Source organism: Nesoenas mayeri (genome assembly GCF_963082525.1).
Source record: "Nesoenas mayeri genome assembly, chromosome: 2".
Taxonomy (NCBI): Eukaryota; Metazoa; Chordata; class Aves; order Columbiformes; family Columbidae; genus Nesoenas; species Nesoenas mayeri.
In genome coordinates, this window is record NC_137543.1 from 46122670 (window position 1) to 46140994 (window position 18325).

General features: G+C 38.8%; 1 protein-coding gene across 1 annotated transcript in view; it reads right to left on the minus strand.

Annotated features, from left to right (window-relative positions):
- Positions 1–704: 704 nt before the first annotated feature.
- Positions 705–18325, minus strand: part of ASXL3 (ASXL transcriptional regulator 3) — a gene marked incomplete at both ends in the record, with an annotated part of 125007 nt that continues 107386 nt past the window's right edge. Inside the window, 4 exons of the mRNA XM_080339073.1 lie at positions 705–4430; positions 7051–9004; positions 14042–14147; positions 14614–14710. Of these exons, the coding sequence (XP_080195199.1) occupies positions 705–4430; positions 7051–9004; positions 14042–14147; positions 14614–14710 (5883 nt within the window). The remainder of the gene's footprint in view (positions 4431–7050; positions 9005–14041; positions 14148–14613; positions 14711–18325) is intronic.

Sequence of the window (18325 nt, forward strand, 5' to 3'; positions counted from 1 at the left end):
CCATCGCACATACAAATCTTTCTCAGGGAGAAGAGATGATGAGTAGGATTTCAGTTCTGTACGTAGTCCCTGGCAGGCATGTAGAAACTCCTCTAACAATCTAAATTCCTCCTTTTTTTTTTTTGGCTAGGTGAACTGACTATATTTTAGCTCTAGATAGTGGAAGTCAATTGAAGAAAACGATCCTGTCAGCAGAAGGACTGCACACTGACTTGGAAGCTACAATGGCTGATATCCCGCACTTGCCTCTACCCCATTCAAAACAGTCACTACTCAGTGTGTTATTCATTCTGCATAGTTACTCCACTTCTTGCAGAGTTATTCTTCCACAGATCTTTAGCCTGCAGCTTGTGTCAGCCAGCAAAAAATGGAGAAAAAATGTGCTGCACTTTGTGCAAATAAATAGAAGCTAGGAATGACATGCATTAATGCCTTTTTTTTTCACATAGCAAGAGAGCTCATAGAAGCTTCAGTAACAAGGCTATCTTTTTTAAAAAAAACCCCTACTTCTACAGGTTTCCTCTTCTTCCCAGCAAATGGCGCTCAGGCAGGAATAACTAAATTATGAAAGCACCACATGGAAGAAAAAGAAAAAATCAATCAACTAATTGCAAACCATTAGTGGCCTAAACTGGTCCAATTTCTCTGTTCGTTTGTCCTGCTCTTCCACGCTGATAAGGGATACTGCATCTTTGATCCAGTTCCTACCGTACAACCAGACAAGCTACACACAGTTTGGAAGGCCCTATGCAGTCATCGTGACAGAAGGCTCCGCAGCCTTTACACACGATCATGGCTTTCAGCCTGCACGAGCACTTCAGTTCCAGTTCATCGGCGTTGCTGCTGTCAGCAAATTTCTGAACCGGGATCTGCGCGTTCTGGTTCGACAGGCCCGTGGCAGCGGTTGAGCCACTTCCCAACATCCCAATCGATTTCTCAATTGCAGATGCCGCCCTTTTGAAGCTTGTGCTACCGAAGTGTATTGTTGGATAATTTCCACAGAGCTGCTGCTGCTGCTGCTGCTGCTGCTGTGGGTGCTGCTGCTGCTGCTGCTGCTGCTGCTGCTGCGGGTGCTGCGGGTGCTGCGTCTGTATTTTCTGAGCAGTGAGTTGGGTAAAAGGCTTCTGTGGCTCAGAAAGTAAATAGGAAGAGAAATCTGCATTTTTCAATGCAAACGCTTTTAACTGTTCTTTCACTTCGTTCTGATCATAGGAAGCTTGTTTCATGCCCAGTTCGCAGCTGCTGCTTAAACCTTCCTCAAAAGAAACAGGTTCAGATTTTATATTGCTACAGATGCTTGCTGGCTGAGGCCAACTAAGTCTTTTAGTGGTTTCCATGGTAACTGTCAGTTGTTTTTGATCAGAGGGGACTTCGGCATTGGGGTGAGGAGGGGGAGGAGGTGGCACGGGCAGAGGGGGGTGGGGGGGATGCACTAATGTTTTACTCTGCAGAGTTTGAGAGGCACTGGCAATGTCATCGCTTTCCTTAATTTGAATATTAGGGGAAAACACACTTCCTAGCCTCAGCGGGTGAGCTGCTGTAGAAATATTCACGTCTCCCAAGCCCTTCTGTTCCAGGTGTCTGCTAAAAGCGAATGCGTTGCAGCCAGGTGGGCCTTTTGAAGTAGATTGCAACAAAGCTGCCGTAGGAATGGGGCCTCTTGCAGCCATGGACATTTGGTAAAAATGCTGTCTGTGTGAGGTACTAGCTTCTGCGTGAAAGCTGCCATTTTTATCAATGTGAAATAAGCTCTGCTGGAAACTGCATGAAGGCAACGGTCTCTTCTGCTGCTTGATCTCTGGGCTGTGAGCAATTCGACTCTGAATGGCATGTTTGTTCAGCCACTCCTGCTTAAATGGCTGGCCATGCCCTAGCTGGTTCATGCTGGAACTAATTACACAAGGAGCCACTTTAACATCTGTGTCCATTGACACCTTCCCGGGCTCACATTTAATTTGAGCGTGTTCCCCTACAGTCCTGGCCATCCTCTTTTTCGGATGGTTTTCACGCTTTCTGACTTGTAGTGGGGCTATGCTACCTGCTGTAAATCCTTTACCATCTGGATTAGGAGAGTTGGAAGGATGTTCAACAAGATTTCTCTCCGATACTGCTGTCTTACATACTGAGGTAGTTTGCAAAGGCAAGGGAAGCCTGTTAATTTCTAGTTTGGCTCCTGATCTGGGCTGCGGCAGCACTTTCTCTAAAGGCAGATTGCCTTGCAGTAACTGTGTCACGAGAGGATTGTTGGCCTCCACTGACGACAAGCGACAGCTAGAGCCCCCGGCACTGCTAACTCGCTTCAGGCTTTCTGTCGTCAGGGACAGGGAGTCATCCATGGAGTCCGCGATGGATGTCTTGGAGGTCTGCGGCGGCTGCGCGCTCATGGTTATTTCTGCGGTCTGAGCAGGCATTTCAGGTCCTGTAAAATCCTCGGTGTCCATCCTGAAGCACTTGTCAGACTCATTAGTTTCCGATTTAACGGGAACAGCAATGCTCGTCAAAAGACTCCTGGATTGCAGTTCTGACATTTGTGTGTAACTGGAAGGTTCGGTTTTGACATTTTTTAAGCAGTTTTGCTCTGCGTATTCCTTATGCTTACCGGAGTTAAGATGGCTGACCACGGGCTGGTCTGTGCTCATTGCCTCTTCATCATGCCAACAAATTCTGTTGTTAGTGTTATACTGATTGGCACAGGCAGCATCTGCTTCATTTTTAAATGCTGAAGGACCTCTTATTTGCTCAGCAAAACCTTGGCTGGGAGTAACCACCTCAATTAATTTATCTTGAGGAGCAAGAGGCACTTCTTGAAGACTCGAACAACCTGCCTGCAAGTTCTTGCTGTCTTGCTTTGCTGTAATGGTGATAAAGCTGGAACTGTGCTCAAGGCTTTCATTAGAGACCACTTCAGGCCTGCTTATTACAGACACCTGAGGACAGGCTATACTTTGTAAGGCAGCTTCTGTCCTTGCAGGTCTGCTTGGCAGGTCAATGCTGTTCTCTGCATTTTCAACAGAAGAAGAAAGTGACAGACTGGAATTCAGATTTGTAGTGTGATCAACAATGACTTTGCAAGGTATAGACCTATTCATGGCAGTTTGTGTAAAGCTCACGGGCTGAGATTTACCAGAGAGATCCATCCGGTTTCGTGCTCCAGAGCTCTTTTCTAAGAGATCGGCATTTAATTTAGTAGCGTTATCGTAAGAGCTTATTGTCACCATGTTACCAGTAAACATTGAGATGGGTGGCCTTGCAACAGAATCTGCTACTGCAAGGGCCTCACTGCAACTTAAAGCTGACCTAACGGTAGTGTGAATGGAGACAGTGCTTTGCTCGTTACACCCGGTTATGGCTATCTTATCAGAAGAAAATCTGTTGGTAGTCCCCACTGGGGGGATCAGTACAGAACTACCAGAGAGATGATTTGGCAAATTACTTGCAATAGATGAAGCTGGCACAGTGGCATAATGACTGGAGACTGCGTTATTCGCATTGCTACTTGGTGTCGGCAACCTTTTTTCATCGATGGCATTTGATAAGACCGTATTGTCTATGGAGACCGGTACATTACTGTTATCAATACATTTTGGTCCAATGGTTATGCATGGAGTATCAGCCCCTTGGATGGTTTTCAGCATATTTATATTACAAGCTGAAACTGCTGTGTTTGCACTGTCAACAGACATTAAAACAGAGGATTTATCAACAGAACTTGCAAAAGAAAGTTCTTTAATTGCTCCAGACATAGCAGTGCTGCAAACAGACACAGAGACTGAACTTTTATTATAAAGCACTGGCACACTGTTACTTTCAGTAGAGGTAGATGAAATAATTTTCTCACACAATTGTGGCACAGGTATATTTTCATCAGAACTGTGCACAGACATCTCAGTAGCAGTTTCTGGTAATGTAGCTGTGTTAAATGACTGCTGCAATAAAGTAGTAGTGTCACGGTGATGAGCAGACTTGTTGCTAGGGGACTTGCAGTTAGGATTAACTATGATGACACCAGTAGAACCTTCAATCTTTGTGTCAGTAGAAGCTGGTATCTCCAGAGATGAGGTACTTTCCTTTGAGCTGAACTGTGACTTCAGTTCTTTATTAGTCTGGAGTAAATGAGCTCTGGCTTGATGTTTTGCAAATAGCTTGGCCTTTGTTTGCTCCTTGATGTGTGCCAGTGTTCTTGTCTTCCCACCTTCGCATGGGGTCCCCATTGCTCCAGAGACGATGCTCGCAGCTGCTGCCACGGCTGCTGCAGCTGCAGCTTCTCTTTGGGCTCTTGCTTGCTGAGCTCTTGCTTTGATATCCGCAAGAGTTCTAGCCCCAGTGTTTCTCCCACTGCTGACTGATGTACTTGGGGAAACTCGAGGTTCTGGTTTAGAAACAGGTTGGCTCTTGATGATAAAAGGTGGTCCAATTTTTGAAAGCTGAATCTAAAGGAAGAAAAAAACCCCATTAATTTTAATGAGATCATCAACCCACTAACATCATCAGCTGTCTCTTAAAGGGTCAGAGAAAGGTAATTAATTACTGTTCAGTGCAGCTGGACAGAAAAATGCTAAAAATTAATTATATTTACACGTCAGTATTTTATCATCCTCCAGCGTGAATAACTGACACCTGTATTAGCCTACTCATGTTGATCCTTCTGACAGGAAGAAAGATTGAACTGGATGACAACATGATGCTTATCTGACACAATTTGTCAGACTTGTTTTATCTGTAGTGTATGTAACTGAGATGATCAACAAGCCTAGTGCAATCATACTGTGAAAGAGCTTATGACTATGTACTTGCTGCAAATGTTGTGGTTTTGCTCCTTGGTCTCCAATGACTAAGACATTGGGAACAGCTTGTCTTTCGCTTACATGCCAGACAACAGATCTTGCCTTTAGACTGGATGTAGCAGAACCTCCATTGAGCCTGTTTTTCATGTTGCACCACATAGCACTTTAGAGCAGTGGTATAAAAGTGGTGAATCACCAAAGGATTTGCCTTTCCCTTCCTCACTTGCAATTTTAAGAGACTCGCTTTACTATACCCCTGGGATACCTCCTACACTACTGCATTTCAAAAATGAAATCCTCAAACCTACAAATATTAAAAATGCAAACATTAAAGTTTTAAATACCTTTAAGCACGATAGTAACCTGTAAAATCACTGGGATTATTAGTATGTTTCCAATTAGGGACATCTGTTTTCAGGATTAGAGATTGAGAGTCCTGGGGCCACTTTATAACCCATATACTCTCTCAGAATACCCAAAGGTTTGCAAAAAATTGCATTTCAATCATTTCAGTTTCTTAAAAGTGACACATGTTTACCAGCTGTCCACAGTAATAGGACTTAGTGATTAATGCTGTGACTTCTATATTTGTAGAAAAAGTAGTCATAAGGTATGATGGGATGTGAGAGCCATATAGCAGAATGATTTAGGAGAATTGGGTTTTTCTTTCCTCTTTTAGTAACAAAGGATAGGACTTTGTTGGTGAAGAGACCCAAGAGCCAAATATTTGTCAAACGAAAAAACAAACTAGAATTGATTGTTCAAAATTATTTTTGGAAATGCTTGAAAACTTTTCAGTATTCTCATTCACTTGCTGTAGGCTTCAGGGAGATGGAATTGATAAGACTGTGCAAGACTCAAAGCATCTGATTTTCCATAAGATATCAGTGGAAATCAATAGGAAGATGTTATTGTAATATATAACCATTTATATGACCATACAACTCTGTGCTGGTCTGGAGGGCTGGAATTACTTCACTTTTCCTAGCAGTTGAATTTTTGGCTTATAAATAAACACTCATGCCTAATACTGTGAGGCTTCAAAATTTACATGAATATATTAAAGAATATCACAAACCTTCAAAACATTTTGCTTTCTGTTTCAAGTAGCAACTTTTTCAATTTCCACTTTGCATCATCAGAAATGCTAAAGCTCTAAGTGCTTGATTATTTTTATTATTATAGTCATGACCTTTTTTTATTCCCTAGTGATTTATTTTCCTTGTGCTTAGAGTATGATTAGAATTTATTAGGGTAGATAGAAACTTTCTAAATATGAAAGAATATCACTAACCTCAGAATGGGCTAACTTCCAATTGCATCACTGCTCATAAAAATAAATTAATTGAAATATGCTGCTGCACTAGTGATTAAAACAGTTAGCCTATTTGCCCTCCTGGCCATATTAACAATGTTCAGTGATTGCAGTAGTTAAAAATAAATGCAGAAAAGGGCATTTCTGAATAATCAGAAACTAGTATTGCAAAGTCAATGGCTTAAGTTCAGCAAATTGGATCTAAAACTCAGCTGATGTCATCATGTACCAAATTGAAAGGGTCAAAACGCTGAGCCTATATATAACTAAATCTATAGATCTGTTAGGAAAAAAAAGAGCTTCCAACTGGAATTTACTTTCTTACATAGCAGAATGATACACATAAAAATGTCTGCTTAGCTAGTGTATCTTTTCAGCTTTTGCTTTGCCATTTACAAAGATATCTATACATCTATCAATTAGGTGCTTCCCCCCATAGCCAGGTCTCTGTTTCCAATTAATTCTACAGGAAAATCTCCTACTTCAGTCTACCCCAAGCCCTGGGCTTGCAAAAGAATCTCCAACTATTTTGACTCTAGGTTTTCTTGCTGGATTAAGGCACTGGTTGTTTTTTCTTAGTATTAGTTGTGGTAACATTTATTATTCATGTTTGCCAGAGAAGTCATCTGCAGGCAAACGTGGATAATACAGTTGGGCAATTAGAAAAACAAGTAGCTCTGTGTGATGATGGGGAAGCTCTTGGATTAGATTAAGCCATAGATCCTGGAAAACCTTCCCTCACACAACAGCAATTTTGTAGCAAAGGCTACAGGTATATTTACATCAGAAGTAATGTGGCATGGTAGGAATGTAGTAGTGAAGCAAAGCCATCAGTACCAACACCCCTCACCAACACCCACAAAAATTACACCATGCACTGTGCATGCAGTCAGTAGGAGGCAGATAATAAGCCTTTAGTTTCCAAGTCAGCCTGTTTATTCATTACTTTACCTTAAGGGGTGGAACTCGGGGTTCTTCTCTGGGTGGCTGATCTTTTTCAGATGGACTCGTTGATGAAGCACTACGGTTAGACTGCTCCTCATCTATTCTAGCTCTCTTCTCTTTGCAGATTCCAAAACTGTGCTGTTCTGCTGTTTTCCTCTTTGGGGTCTCTGGGTCTCTACTTTCATTCCTCACTTCAGGTGATTTTGTGAGTTCCAATGACTTGGAAGAGTGTGAACTCTCTAGACGGCTTTGGGTGCTGCCTGTTAGCTTGTGAGATTTACTTCTGCACACTTCAGAGAATGCAGCTTTCTCTAGAGATGAGGTATATAGTTTATCATGTGGCTTTGACGGAAGCAATTCGATATTTTTGCCAACTGACCCTTCTGATAAGACAGCTACCTCTGATGGCAAGACCGTGCCTTTCTTGTCACCTCTTTGCTGAACACTGTGATTTTTAATTTTGATCACCTCTGGAGGAGAATGTTCTGGGATGGATGCAGTGTAGGATTTCTCATTTTCAGAATGTGACTTACATGGCTGATGAGTGAGATTTTTGCTTTGGGCCTCTTCCAACACTGAAGCATCAGGTAAAATTGTTAGTGGAGGAACTTTCAGATTTTCAGGGGCACTCTGAAGCTGCTTTGGCTGAACAACGAGATTCTCTTCTTGAACCACTTTAGGAATGGCAGAACTTTCTTCTTTCAAAGTGAGAAGGGAGTCTTCCAACAAACATGGTGATCTCCTTTGTTGCAAAATAAGTCTTTCATTGCTTGAGGAATTAGAAACTGGAGATGCCTCTGATGGAAGAGGCAAACTATTTGCCATGGATGTTTCAGAAGTTAGAAGAACAGAAGATACTGAAGATGTTTCTGATGTTAAAGGCAAATCAGACATTGGAGATGTTTCTGATGTTAAGGGTAAATTAGAAGCTGGTGATGCCTCTGATGTTAAAGGTAAATTGGACATCAGAGATGCTTCTGAGGTTACAGGTGAGGTGGACATTGGAGAGATTTCCGACATTAAAGGTGTGTGCAAGTTTTCATCACTGGCCTTTTGCTGAATATCACCTTCAATGTTTTCAGTGCTGGACACTTCAGATGAGCAAGCTGTTTCAAGAGATGCTGGAGTACAGGGTTCTTCTGAAGTTGACTGAGTGTCTCCTCCAGGAGACGCAATACTAACACATGGTCCTTCTGGACTCACAGAGGAAAAGGAAGTTTCAGAAATACAAACGTTCTCAGATAACTGTTCCTCAGGGTCACTTTGAAGCTCCATATCCACCGCAATGCCTCCACCAGTGAATAAGGAGCCTTCCAGAGCAGCATTTTGCATTTCTGGTGCAATTAGCTCTTTTGCAGACTCAGGATCCTTCTCTGCTGTATCACTGACAGAGTTTGTGGATGAAGCTGATCGTGCTGGTGATACGCAGTCCTCCAGCTGATCTATCACAACTGACATCTCCTCCTGAGGGCATTCTGTCTTCAACTCCACTTTAATTTCACTAGGAGATACAGTATCAGTTACATCATTCATCATGACACAGGACTCAGTGCTGTCTGCAAGCTGCACTGCCTCTGTGTCTTCATTTGTGCCAGCTGGACTTACTGACTCCTCAGAAAACTCATGTTCTGTTTTATGGTTCTCCTCTTGGCATTCACAAATACTGGTCTCAACCTCTTCAGCAATCTCCTCCTGAATGATTGATTCTTCAGGTATCAGTATATCCTCCGAGTCTGCCACTACATCCTTGGCAGGAACCTGTTCCATATTACAAAGAGGAGGACAACAATCTTTCTCTGGTGCAGGTGGAACTTTAGCGCCTTTCTCTTCTTGGTCCTCAAAGGTTGCTTGCTTAGAAGGACCAGGAGTGCTGGAAGACCCACACAAAGAATTGCTTTCATCTTCATCATTGTTCTGCACTGCAGTGAGTTTCATTGATTCCCCTCTTGACATTCCCAATCTAAATAAAAACACACAAATTAAGAAGATCTTTTTATTACAGACATGATAAATGAATAGGATCGTCTTCCTCACCCACATCTTCTGTTTACAAAAAGGACATATTTTCCAGCTTAAAATAGTGCTTTGGTTAAGTGGTGTCTGACTAATTTGTATGATTGTATATATAGTTTTATATATTTTGGTAAACTAACTACTCAGATTTTCCTACGGGGTTAAGAAATATAAATATTTTAAAACCACGTAATCTATTATTCATTATTTAACTATTTGGCACTCCAATGAAACAAAAAAGCAAGCTAACAGATTCATCACTACTCATACTCTGTTTAAATTTCTGTGTTTTTTTTTTAATACCAGCACAGCACTGCAATACTAATACAGCATTCATTACAGAGGAATAGCACAACTGTATCTTCTTCTATCAGTGACAGTTCTAAAGGAAATCCCCTTTTTGCTCCTACACCAGCATTTAGCGTTAACACATCCAGCAACATGGCTTAAACACTGCATTTAAAGAAAAAGCTGCACCTAAAACTATATAAGGCAGGGCAGGCATTTCAGTTTTGTAATTTGACAGTCATTTCAAATTTATGATGAAAATAAAAATAACTCCACTTCAGCCTCATTTTACAACTCAAGAGTCAATTATAAAGACCTCACTTGACAGCTTGTGTGGTTTTGCTCCATTCTTTCAGCAAACTAAATACTTCATTTCACATAAAAACTATTCTAAATAAACAGATCTATGTATTTATTATTCACTTGATTTCACTGTAATTAAAAAGAAGTTTAACAGTCTTAAGGAGCTAAAAAGACACATATTTATCATCTATGTATTCAGTCTTAGGGCTGAAGTGCAAAGGAACCACTCCTATGTATACTTCTCTTCTGAAGATTTTCTTATATTTGATCTTGAAAATATTAGTTTAAAAAAAAAGCCCAAGGCTGGAAAAAGAAGGTTATTTTAAAAAAATATATGTGCTCTGACATCCTAATTTCTTTCTAAGGACAGTTGAGGTACAAGTGTTCAGCATCTTTAGTAAGATTTTTCAAGCAGACTTTGTGCCTCAGCAATTCTGTAATAGTAGAAAATACACAAAAGCTTCATTGAACACCTTAAAAGAAATTTCATGGTCTTAAGGATCTCCTAATCTAATTAATATAAGTTTGATCTCTGTTTTCATTTTAATGAGAAAACAAAGAATAATATGAAAATGAACAAGCAAAAAAGATACTCAGAAATTATGGAAGCAAGACAACTTGTCAATGTGCAGCCAGAGGACACAGAGATCACAAAGCTCCATGTATATGAAGTACAGCATAAACATGTAAAAACCAAAATCTGTTGTTCTGCTTTTTAAAAACACTGATCAGATGCATTACAGTGATAGCTGTAAACACTAAAAGAAATAAAACAGCCTGGAAATGGTCCCCAAAAAATCACTATCAGGGTAACTATGAATATCGACTGCCACTAGTCAATTACTATGCACAAAGTCTCCCTACGCCATCAATATGCTGAGGAAGGATCCTCTACAGAGCAATTCAGAACTACAAATTTACATCTCCCACACTGAATGCATTTCAGAAGGTGTGTCTTCTATATAGACTACAGGTTCCCTATATAGTCTAAGTTTAGGTTATACATTTAGATGTGTAAATTTACCTAGGTTTAGGTGAGTAACTTCCTTCCTCTAAAATTCCTTGTGTAAATAAGCAAAAGTTATCTCAGGAAAATGAGGGCAAAGAAATCCACTGCATCCCTGGAAACTAAATCAGAAGTCTATTTTCTCTAGCTGGCTCTCATGACAAAAAGATATTGCCTGATAGTTATCTTTATAGAATGAAAATCAGCAAAGGAATGAAGGACAGGATAAAGGTGAATGCAACTGTCACATGGATACTACACAAATACACATAATTCTAGCAATGCATTGAAGAGGAAGAAGTGAAAGGAAAAATAAGATAATGTAGGATTAAGGCCAGCAGAACACGTATTGAATATTAATCAGTTTTTTTGCAGTATTGGAAATACCACTATCTTGAATAAGATGCTGCAGTAAAGAAAAAGGCCTTCAAAAGAAGAAGGCTCAAGATCAGCATGTTTCAGGCAATCTCAGATTGCAAGATAAAGAGCTGATCTGTCTTCTTCTTTAGAGAAACAGACACCCAAAGTTTGCAAAACAGCACAAAAATATGAGAACAGCAGCAAACAGCCATCAGTGAAAGTGCTGATAAGGACAGGATTCAACTGATAAAGTATGGGTAGTCAGTCATCAAATAAAAAACCACCCAAACAGCTACTCAAGGATATATGGATGCTGATGTTACAGTGTTGTGATAAGTAGTACTGGGGAAAAAATAATTTAAAAAAATAAAAAAAAAATCAGCAATAACATTTAGAAGAGGTCTAACTCAAAATTAAAGCTTTGATTTAGTGAGCTGGCAGTACTATCCTGACATGTAACTCTCTCAATTGTGGGAAAAGAAATAATACCTTGAGGCAATAGGGTATAACCCTTGCAGTCCTAGGGCAACAAGCCAGAAGAATGTGAATTTCTGGCAACGGTCATCAGCTGATCCTGGATAAATGACTGCAGAATGAAGTTGTTGGGTTTTTTTAAAGGAAGTCAAAGAGAGGAAAAATGAACAACCATGAGGAAGTGGAAAACGAACATAAATGGTTGGAAGTAAACTACAGCTGACAGTCCTACGATAAACAGCCTGTGTTACAGGTAAGAGCAAACACAAGAAACATAAGGGGTAGAGCAGACATGGAAGAAACACTCTAAAGTCTTTAAATGCCGTGAACTGGGGAGTATATAAAAATCTTTACAAAGATTCTGCATCTATTAATGGTCCTTCTCTAACTATAAGATGAATCCTGAATTTATTTATGGAATAATAGAAGATCAAATTAGCTGAAGCCAGAGCAAAAATGCTACATTGACTGTAAAGTGAGAAAAACTGTAAGAGACAGTTTTGCAGACAGCACATGTGAGAAATAGCTCAGGATGCTTTCAAAATCTGCTACTTCAATCGAATAAGCACAGCTCGAAAGAGACTCAAAGCAAGTTTAAAAACCAAAGTGAAAAAGGTGAGAGAACTTGCAGAAGGTGGAAACTATAGTAAAAGCTACCACTCAGACAGTAAACAATGAACAATAGTACTTAAATATGGCCAAGTAGCAAAGTAGTAGAATCTGCCTATATAACAGCCAGGGAGAAGAATACAAGTGAAACAATTCAAGCTGGGGAAAGGGCAGTGGGGACCAGATTCAATACTGTAGTAAAAATGGAAATTATGTGCAATATGACATTTTGCATAACAATGTTGATGTCAGGAACCTATCAACCCAAATGACACGTATCACTGCAGACTGAGTAATTATCTGCCAACCATTATAGTGTCCAGCATTGAGCTAGCACGGCAGGACTGCTGGCTCTGTAAAATTGTGAGTATCACTCTCCGTGCATGTGACAATCATTTGTGACTGAGGAACAGGCTTCAGCTGGAGTGAGGTGCTCACGCTTTGCTGGTACTAAATTTGTACTTCTTGTGGAAGGTCCTGTGCTGATACCTTTCACAGCCCTCTCCTTCATGAAGAGCTGGTAACTGACTCTTCTCTTGATATGCATAATGAAAAGCCATTATGTTCCTTATCTAAAAACCTAATTAATGCTTTTTGGTATGAAAGGGATCAACATCTGGACTACACTGAAGTCTCAAAGCTGTTAAGTAAGAAATTAGGCACTTGACAATAAGAAAGTCTGTTGTATTAAGACCCTAGAATTTCCATTATAAGCAAAGATAAAGTGGTGCAGAAATAGTATTCCTTCTGGGAGACAGCACGTAGCAAGGATGTGCAAAATAAAATGGATCTGTCCATTTCCTGAGATGTTTTCACTACATTTCCCAGGGGTCCAAGGCAGTGGATTGTGAGAAGTAGCATTGTTACTGCACAAACATTTTAGTTAATGCTTTAATCTTTAATCACTTACATGAAGGGTTCCCTGTGCCCTGGATTTCCTAAGTAAAAACCATATAACAACAAAACTACGACATCTTATGTGATGATGGTTCCCTGGGCACATTTTTCTCTGCTAAGTATTATGCATAAATTACATTACAACACGCTTAAAAATGAAAAAAAAATCAGAAACTTTTAAATAATTATACTTTACAATAATTAATAATTTTAATACTTAACATTTAAAAAAAAGATATTTCATTCTAAGTATTGACCAATTAACATTTTAAAGCAATTTTTAAAAGGAAGATTATTGAATTTTAAAAAGATGTGAATATCCTTAAAATTTTCATTTTTTTTTTAATAACAGAACAATTTAATCTTCAGCTGTTGCAGAATGCCATCTCTGTATCATCCTTAATGAAACTGTACTGACTTACCCCAGTCGTGTACCTGGAGAGATACTATCTAACTCATTTTAGTCAGTTAAGGGTATTTATTTATTCTTTGCATCTCACTTCTAAAGTTAGACTCATCGTTGTTACTTTCATTTTTCTGTAGCCAATATTCTACTATGTCATATATTCTACTCCAGCAAAGGGCCATCTCAGTCAAATAACAAAAACCACTATTTGATTTTAGAAACTTTGCAACTACTTTAGGAAAAAAATAAAATCAATAAAAACATACTACAGCAATATCTCTACTGGTCTCCTAGTCTGCAGAAGCTGTATTTATATTTTGCAGGAGGGGAGAATTGTCCTAATGCTGTCTTTTAAAAGATAATTAGAAAACAGTCACATGCTTAGGACTTGTGTCTTAAGCTTTCCTTGGAATGAATTTTTATGGATGAGTTATGAACCTTTAAAAATGCAATTGTAATGCAAGTGCAGACACAGCACTGTAACTCCATCCACAACTTCTTATACTGGGGAATGACTGCCTTTGATAACTGCTTTATTAAGTTTTACAGCATATGACTGTGCTATGTGAAGCAGAGAATTATATTTTCATTTCCTCCTAAAAGAAAATGAAAAAAATGCTTTTATTTGCTTCAGTACTTACTTTTCACCATAAAACCTTTCAAAGAATTTTTCTTTCCACGGTTCTGTTTTCTTTTCCTTTTCAATCTCTTGTCTGATGCGCAACTGCATTTCTGGTGTAAATTCTCCTAAAAAACAAATACTAACATATTGAATAAAAGTTGTCAAGGATTAGCTTAATATGGGTAATTATAAATTACAGATACAAACACAACATGCAGTGATTTCTGTAACAGTCATCCAGCAATTCCATATGAAAATAATGAAAAACAAAAGTGTGACACAGAAAGATTTAATTTACCATACAACATTAGTATTTCAAAAGTATATTGGTGGGATTTAGTTGCATTCATTTATGTTTCCCAGGCTGGCAGTGATGAAAATGCTTGGGTTTTTTATATACTGTCAAAATAAGCTGCCACAGCAAGCTGTAAAACTGAATGCTAAATTCAAAATGGAATCAGCAATTTTTCTTTTGCTGAATTACTGGTGTATTACACTTTCTATTCTAAAAGTATTTCTCAAATGTAGAATCGGAGACATTCTTCATAAAAACAATTAACCTTTGGTAAATCCGAGATCAAGTTGAGTTACCTTCTGCCAATCGCTGTTTCCACCCTTGTGCTGCATATGCGAAGAATTCATTATTTAGAGCAGAACTACTGAGGCGCAAAACTCCATCACTTCCCATCTAGAAAATAAGCCAATGGTAGCAGAAGACAGTGTCAGAAATAGCATCAGCTAAGATTACATAAAAACAGAGTTTCAATTAAGGGAAAAGGGGAGGGATAGGGAGTGGGAATAACGAAGAAAATTACCTACTACTACTAAAATGGCATTTTCATTATAGCTGTTACTGTAAATGCAAGTGGGCTAATCCAGCATCAGTGTGCTCTCTTCAGTACCAATCAGTCCTCAGTATTAACAACAACTCAGTTTACAACTGATGTGTTCTAATCAAAGCCCTTTATCTTGCACCTATGTCTAGAGCTATTGTACACAGTTGAAAATCAAGATCATTATTGTGCTTGTGCATCTGCCTGTAATAAGGTACAAACCAAATTAATTAAATGTAACGAGACAGCAACTTTGCTATGTTTCTAAGCAAACCTAATATTCATGTCAGCTAATGTGAGGTACTGACAGAAGAGTGGATGGCAAATATCCTTAACAAAAGAAGTGATGTAAACTCAGCACTAAAACCAAAACCAGCTATACACATAACTTTATAGACATCAACAGCAAAAACTGTGGAAGAACATTGTAAGTATTTTTACTTTATACATCTGTCAAACATTCAATGATAAAACACCATTAAAAATCTTAATCACAATATTTTCTCCAATAACTTTTAAAACAATCCAACTATGGAACTTTCTTGTACCATAAAACCTCATGCTTATTTTCAAGCTGTGAAGGCATGTCTGAGTATTGAAGGAATTCTAATAACTGAAAAAAGTAATTGTATAGAACAAATTAGCAGTGGGTATCACGTCTGGCATAATAAATAAAGAGACAATAAAAAAAAATTAGCAAATAAAGACAGAAAGAGAGGAAACAGCAGAAAAGTTAACACTGCTAGAACACTCTCACTACAGTTCATTCTACATCCTTTAAGACAACTAAGAGATAAATGTTTGGCATCATTTGTGACCTAGCAGTAAAAGCCAGCACATTTTCCAGCCTATTAGCACATGTTTTGGCTATGTAGTACCCCCTAATTCTCACTGCTTGTTTCAAACCGGAGCCACGAACAAGCAGATGTGTCAGAAACATTAAATGATTTTTCGCTGTATCTCCCTCGTGGAGCCCCATATTTCACTGGTAATATTGGCCCTGCTTTCAGAACAGCCTTTGCTAATTTACTGATTGCCGAGCTGACATCCTGTCCCACAGTAATCTCATGGGAGTAAATCAGAAAGATGTGAAGTAGTAAAAAAAGAAATAGAGTGACAAGAATGGACTCTGAAAAGCAGGCAATGCTAAAGGCATTTGATCACAGCAGATCACAGCAAGGAAAGAGTATGTGCGTGGTACTGGGGTTCCTCAGCATATGAGCCTACGGTACTGCTGCCTGTGTTTTCCTGCTACATGGCATTATTTTGCCAACAAATCATAGGATTTGCATTCAAGTAGAGTGGATATGCAATGCTTCTACACTTCTTGTGATGTGGGTTGTAGAACACATACATATTAAGTACAGGTAGGCTATGACTAATGGTGAAACTGGAGAAAAACTGGAAAGAAACAGTGAAATGTGCTGCATAAGCAGCAAGAAAATAAAATCAGTGAGACAAGAGAAAGGCCATAAAGAGCATGTACTTATTGTATAAATCAAACTGGTATGACAAATTATCTTCTTTCTGCACAAATGAACTGTTCCAGAAATATTTAAATTTCAGAATTAATGTATTAAAGTGGGATTTTTAGATACCAGTGCCTCCTGCACCTGAACAAACAAACCAGTGTATGGTCTAAAACAGCACTTACTCAATTCACTAAAAAGGTAGGATGAGAAGTTACAAAGAAAAGAATCACAGGTTACTAAATAAACAACTTTTTTTCCTCAAAGAAAGGTGCTGAAGCTACCTTCATTTTCAACATAAAAGGAGATTAAATAATAACACCTACTTGTGTCAACATAGGTGCTACTCCACACTTCAGTAAATTCAAGATTTTGTCCCTAAGCCTGACAGTGTTTTGCAGGAGAGAGTAATACAGACATGAAACTGTTATTATCATATTTAACCTCATTTAACTGCAGGCTGTCTCTGAAAGGCATGGTCCTCCTGAAGCTCCATTGCTCAGCCGATGGCAAACTGTGTAGCCGTATCACTAGCCAGATCGACAAATGTTACATGGACAACAATCCACTATTAAATCATCAAGATGATCCAACTTATCCTAAGGTCATATGATTGTTAGATCTCATGCGAAGCTGGAATGTACCACAAGAGGCGGAAAGAGAATGTCACTTTTCAGCAGCATTCCACTTTCAGATTGCATTAAACATAATATGAAACTGTAGCCAAGTGCGATTGAGCTATTTCACTAGGCTGCATAAATCAAGAGCATTACAAAGAATGCCATGTTATATTACCACATGAATACAAGAAGAGCAGTATTAGCTTTGTTGTAAGCCTGTTGTTGTAAGAACATGAGAAAAGCAAGCTTTGTAGGAAGAATTACTGCATCTTTTATTTTATTGGCTAATAATCTTGGAAAAAAAAAGTGCCAAGTTTTTGGGTGCACATTTTCTTATAAGGTGTGAAAAAGAAACTGCAAACCCCAAGCTAAATGCTAGAAAGAGGTTCAACCAAATTCAAATGTTAACTAGTCCATCCAAGAGAAAAATCATAGGCTGGAACTTCAGAAGAGAAAGCAAATGTAAGCAAAGTCATAGGTAAAATTCATTAGTTCTTGTGGACCAGAAAATACATCAAATAGTAAGTACTTGTGGAAAAAAAAAACAAAGGAGGGGAAAAAAACCCCAGAAGAATAGCAGAAAGGGAGAATGAGAAGATTGCAGTAGGTTACCTAAGAAGAAAAATTAATATAGGTCAACTAGCAGTGGAACAACAGATCATTTGTGGACTTCATCAGAAAACATGCATGCTGCACTGACCACTTTAGATATTAATTGTAAAAGCTTAAAAGTATTATGGACTTACGTTCACAAGGTCAAAACTATGATGTTAAAAATTCTTAGGTTAAGAAGAGTAAGAAGAACAAATGCAAGAAGTCACTGCTGACTTCATGATAGTCATTGCTTTTGATGAACTAGCAGAGGACCTTTCCTGAGATCTGTGTTCAGGGGACCACACAACTCAAAAGATTTAAGTAGCTGAAACAGCTGAAATGTAACCAGAAGAGCACATAATGATACAGAAGGTGGAAACACACTAATGAATGAAAGGTGAAGCTGCCAGTGATCTATTTTAACATAAGAAAGAATAATTTCAGGCTAAAACACTATGGAGGGATGCATAAAAGTAGTCAGCGTTATCTAGACTTGGTACACATAATTCCGACTAACAGATACCAATGGAAAAAATGCGGGAAATAAAGAGTTGGCCAGCGCCAGTTACTTAAGCCAAACTTGCCGAGAATTTTGAGATCAAAGAAAACCTGTGCTGGGAAGGGATCAGGAAGAATTTATTCACTCAGTTAAAGCTCAAAGAGAAAAAGATGAGGACAAAAAAGCGAAAGGAACTCATAATGGCAAAAAAAAAAATGAAGTGAACGAGACAGAAATTTTCAAAATGTTTTAAGAAGAAAAAAATACTAAGCAGAAAGCAGATCTACT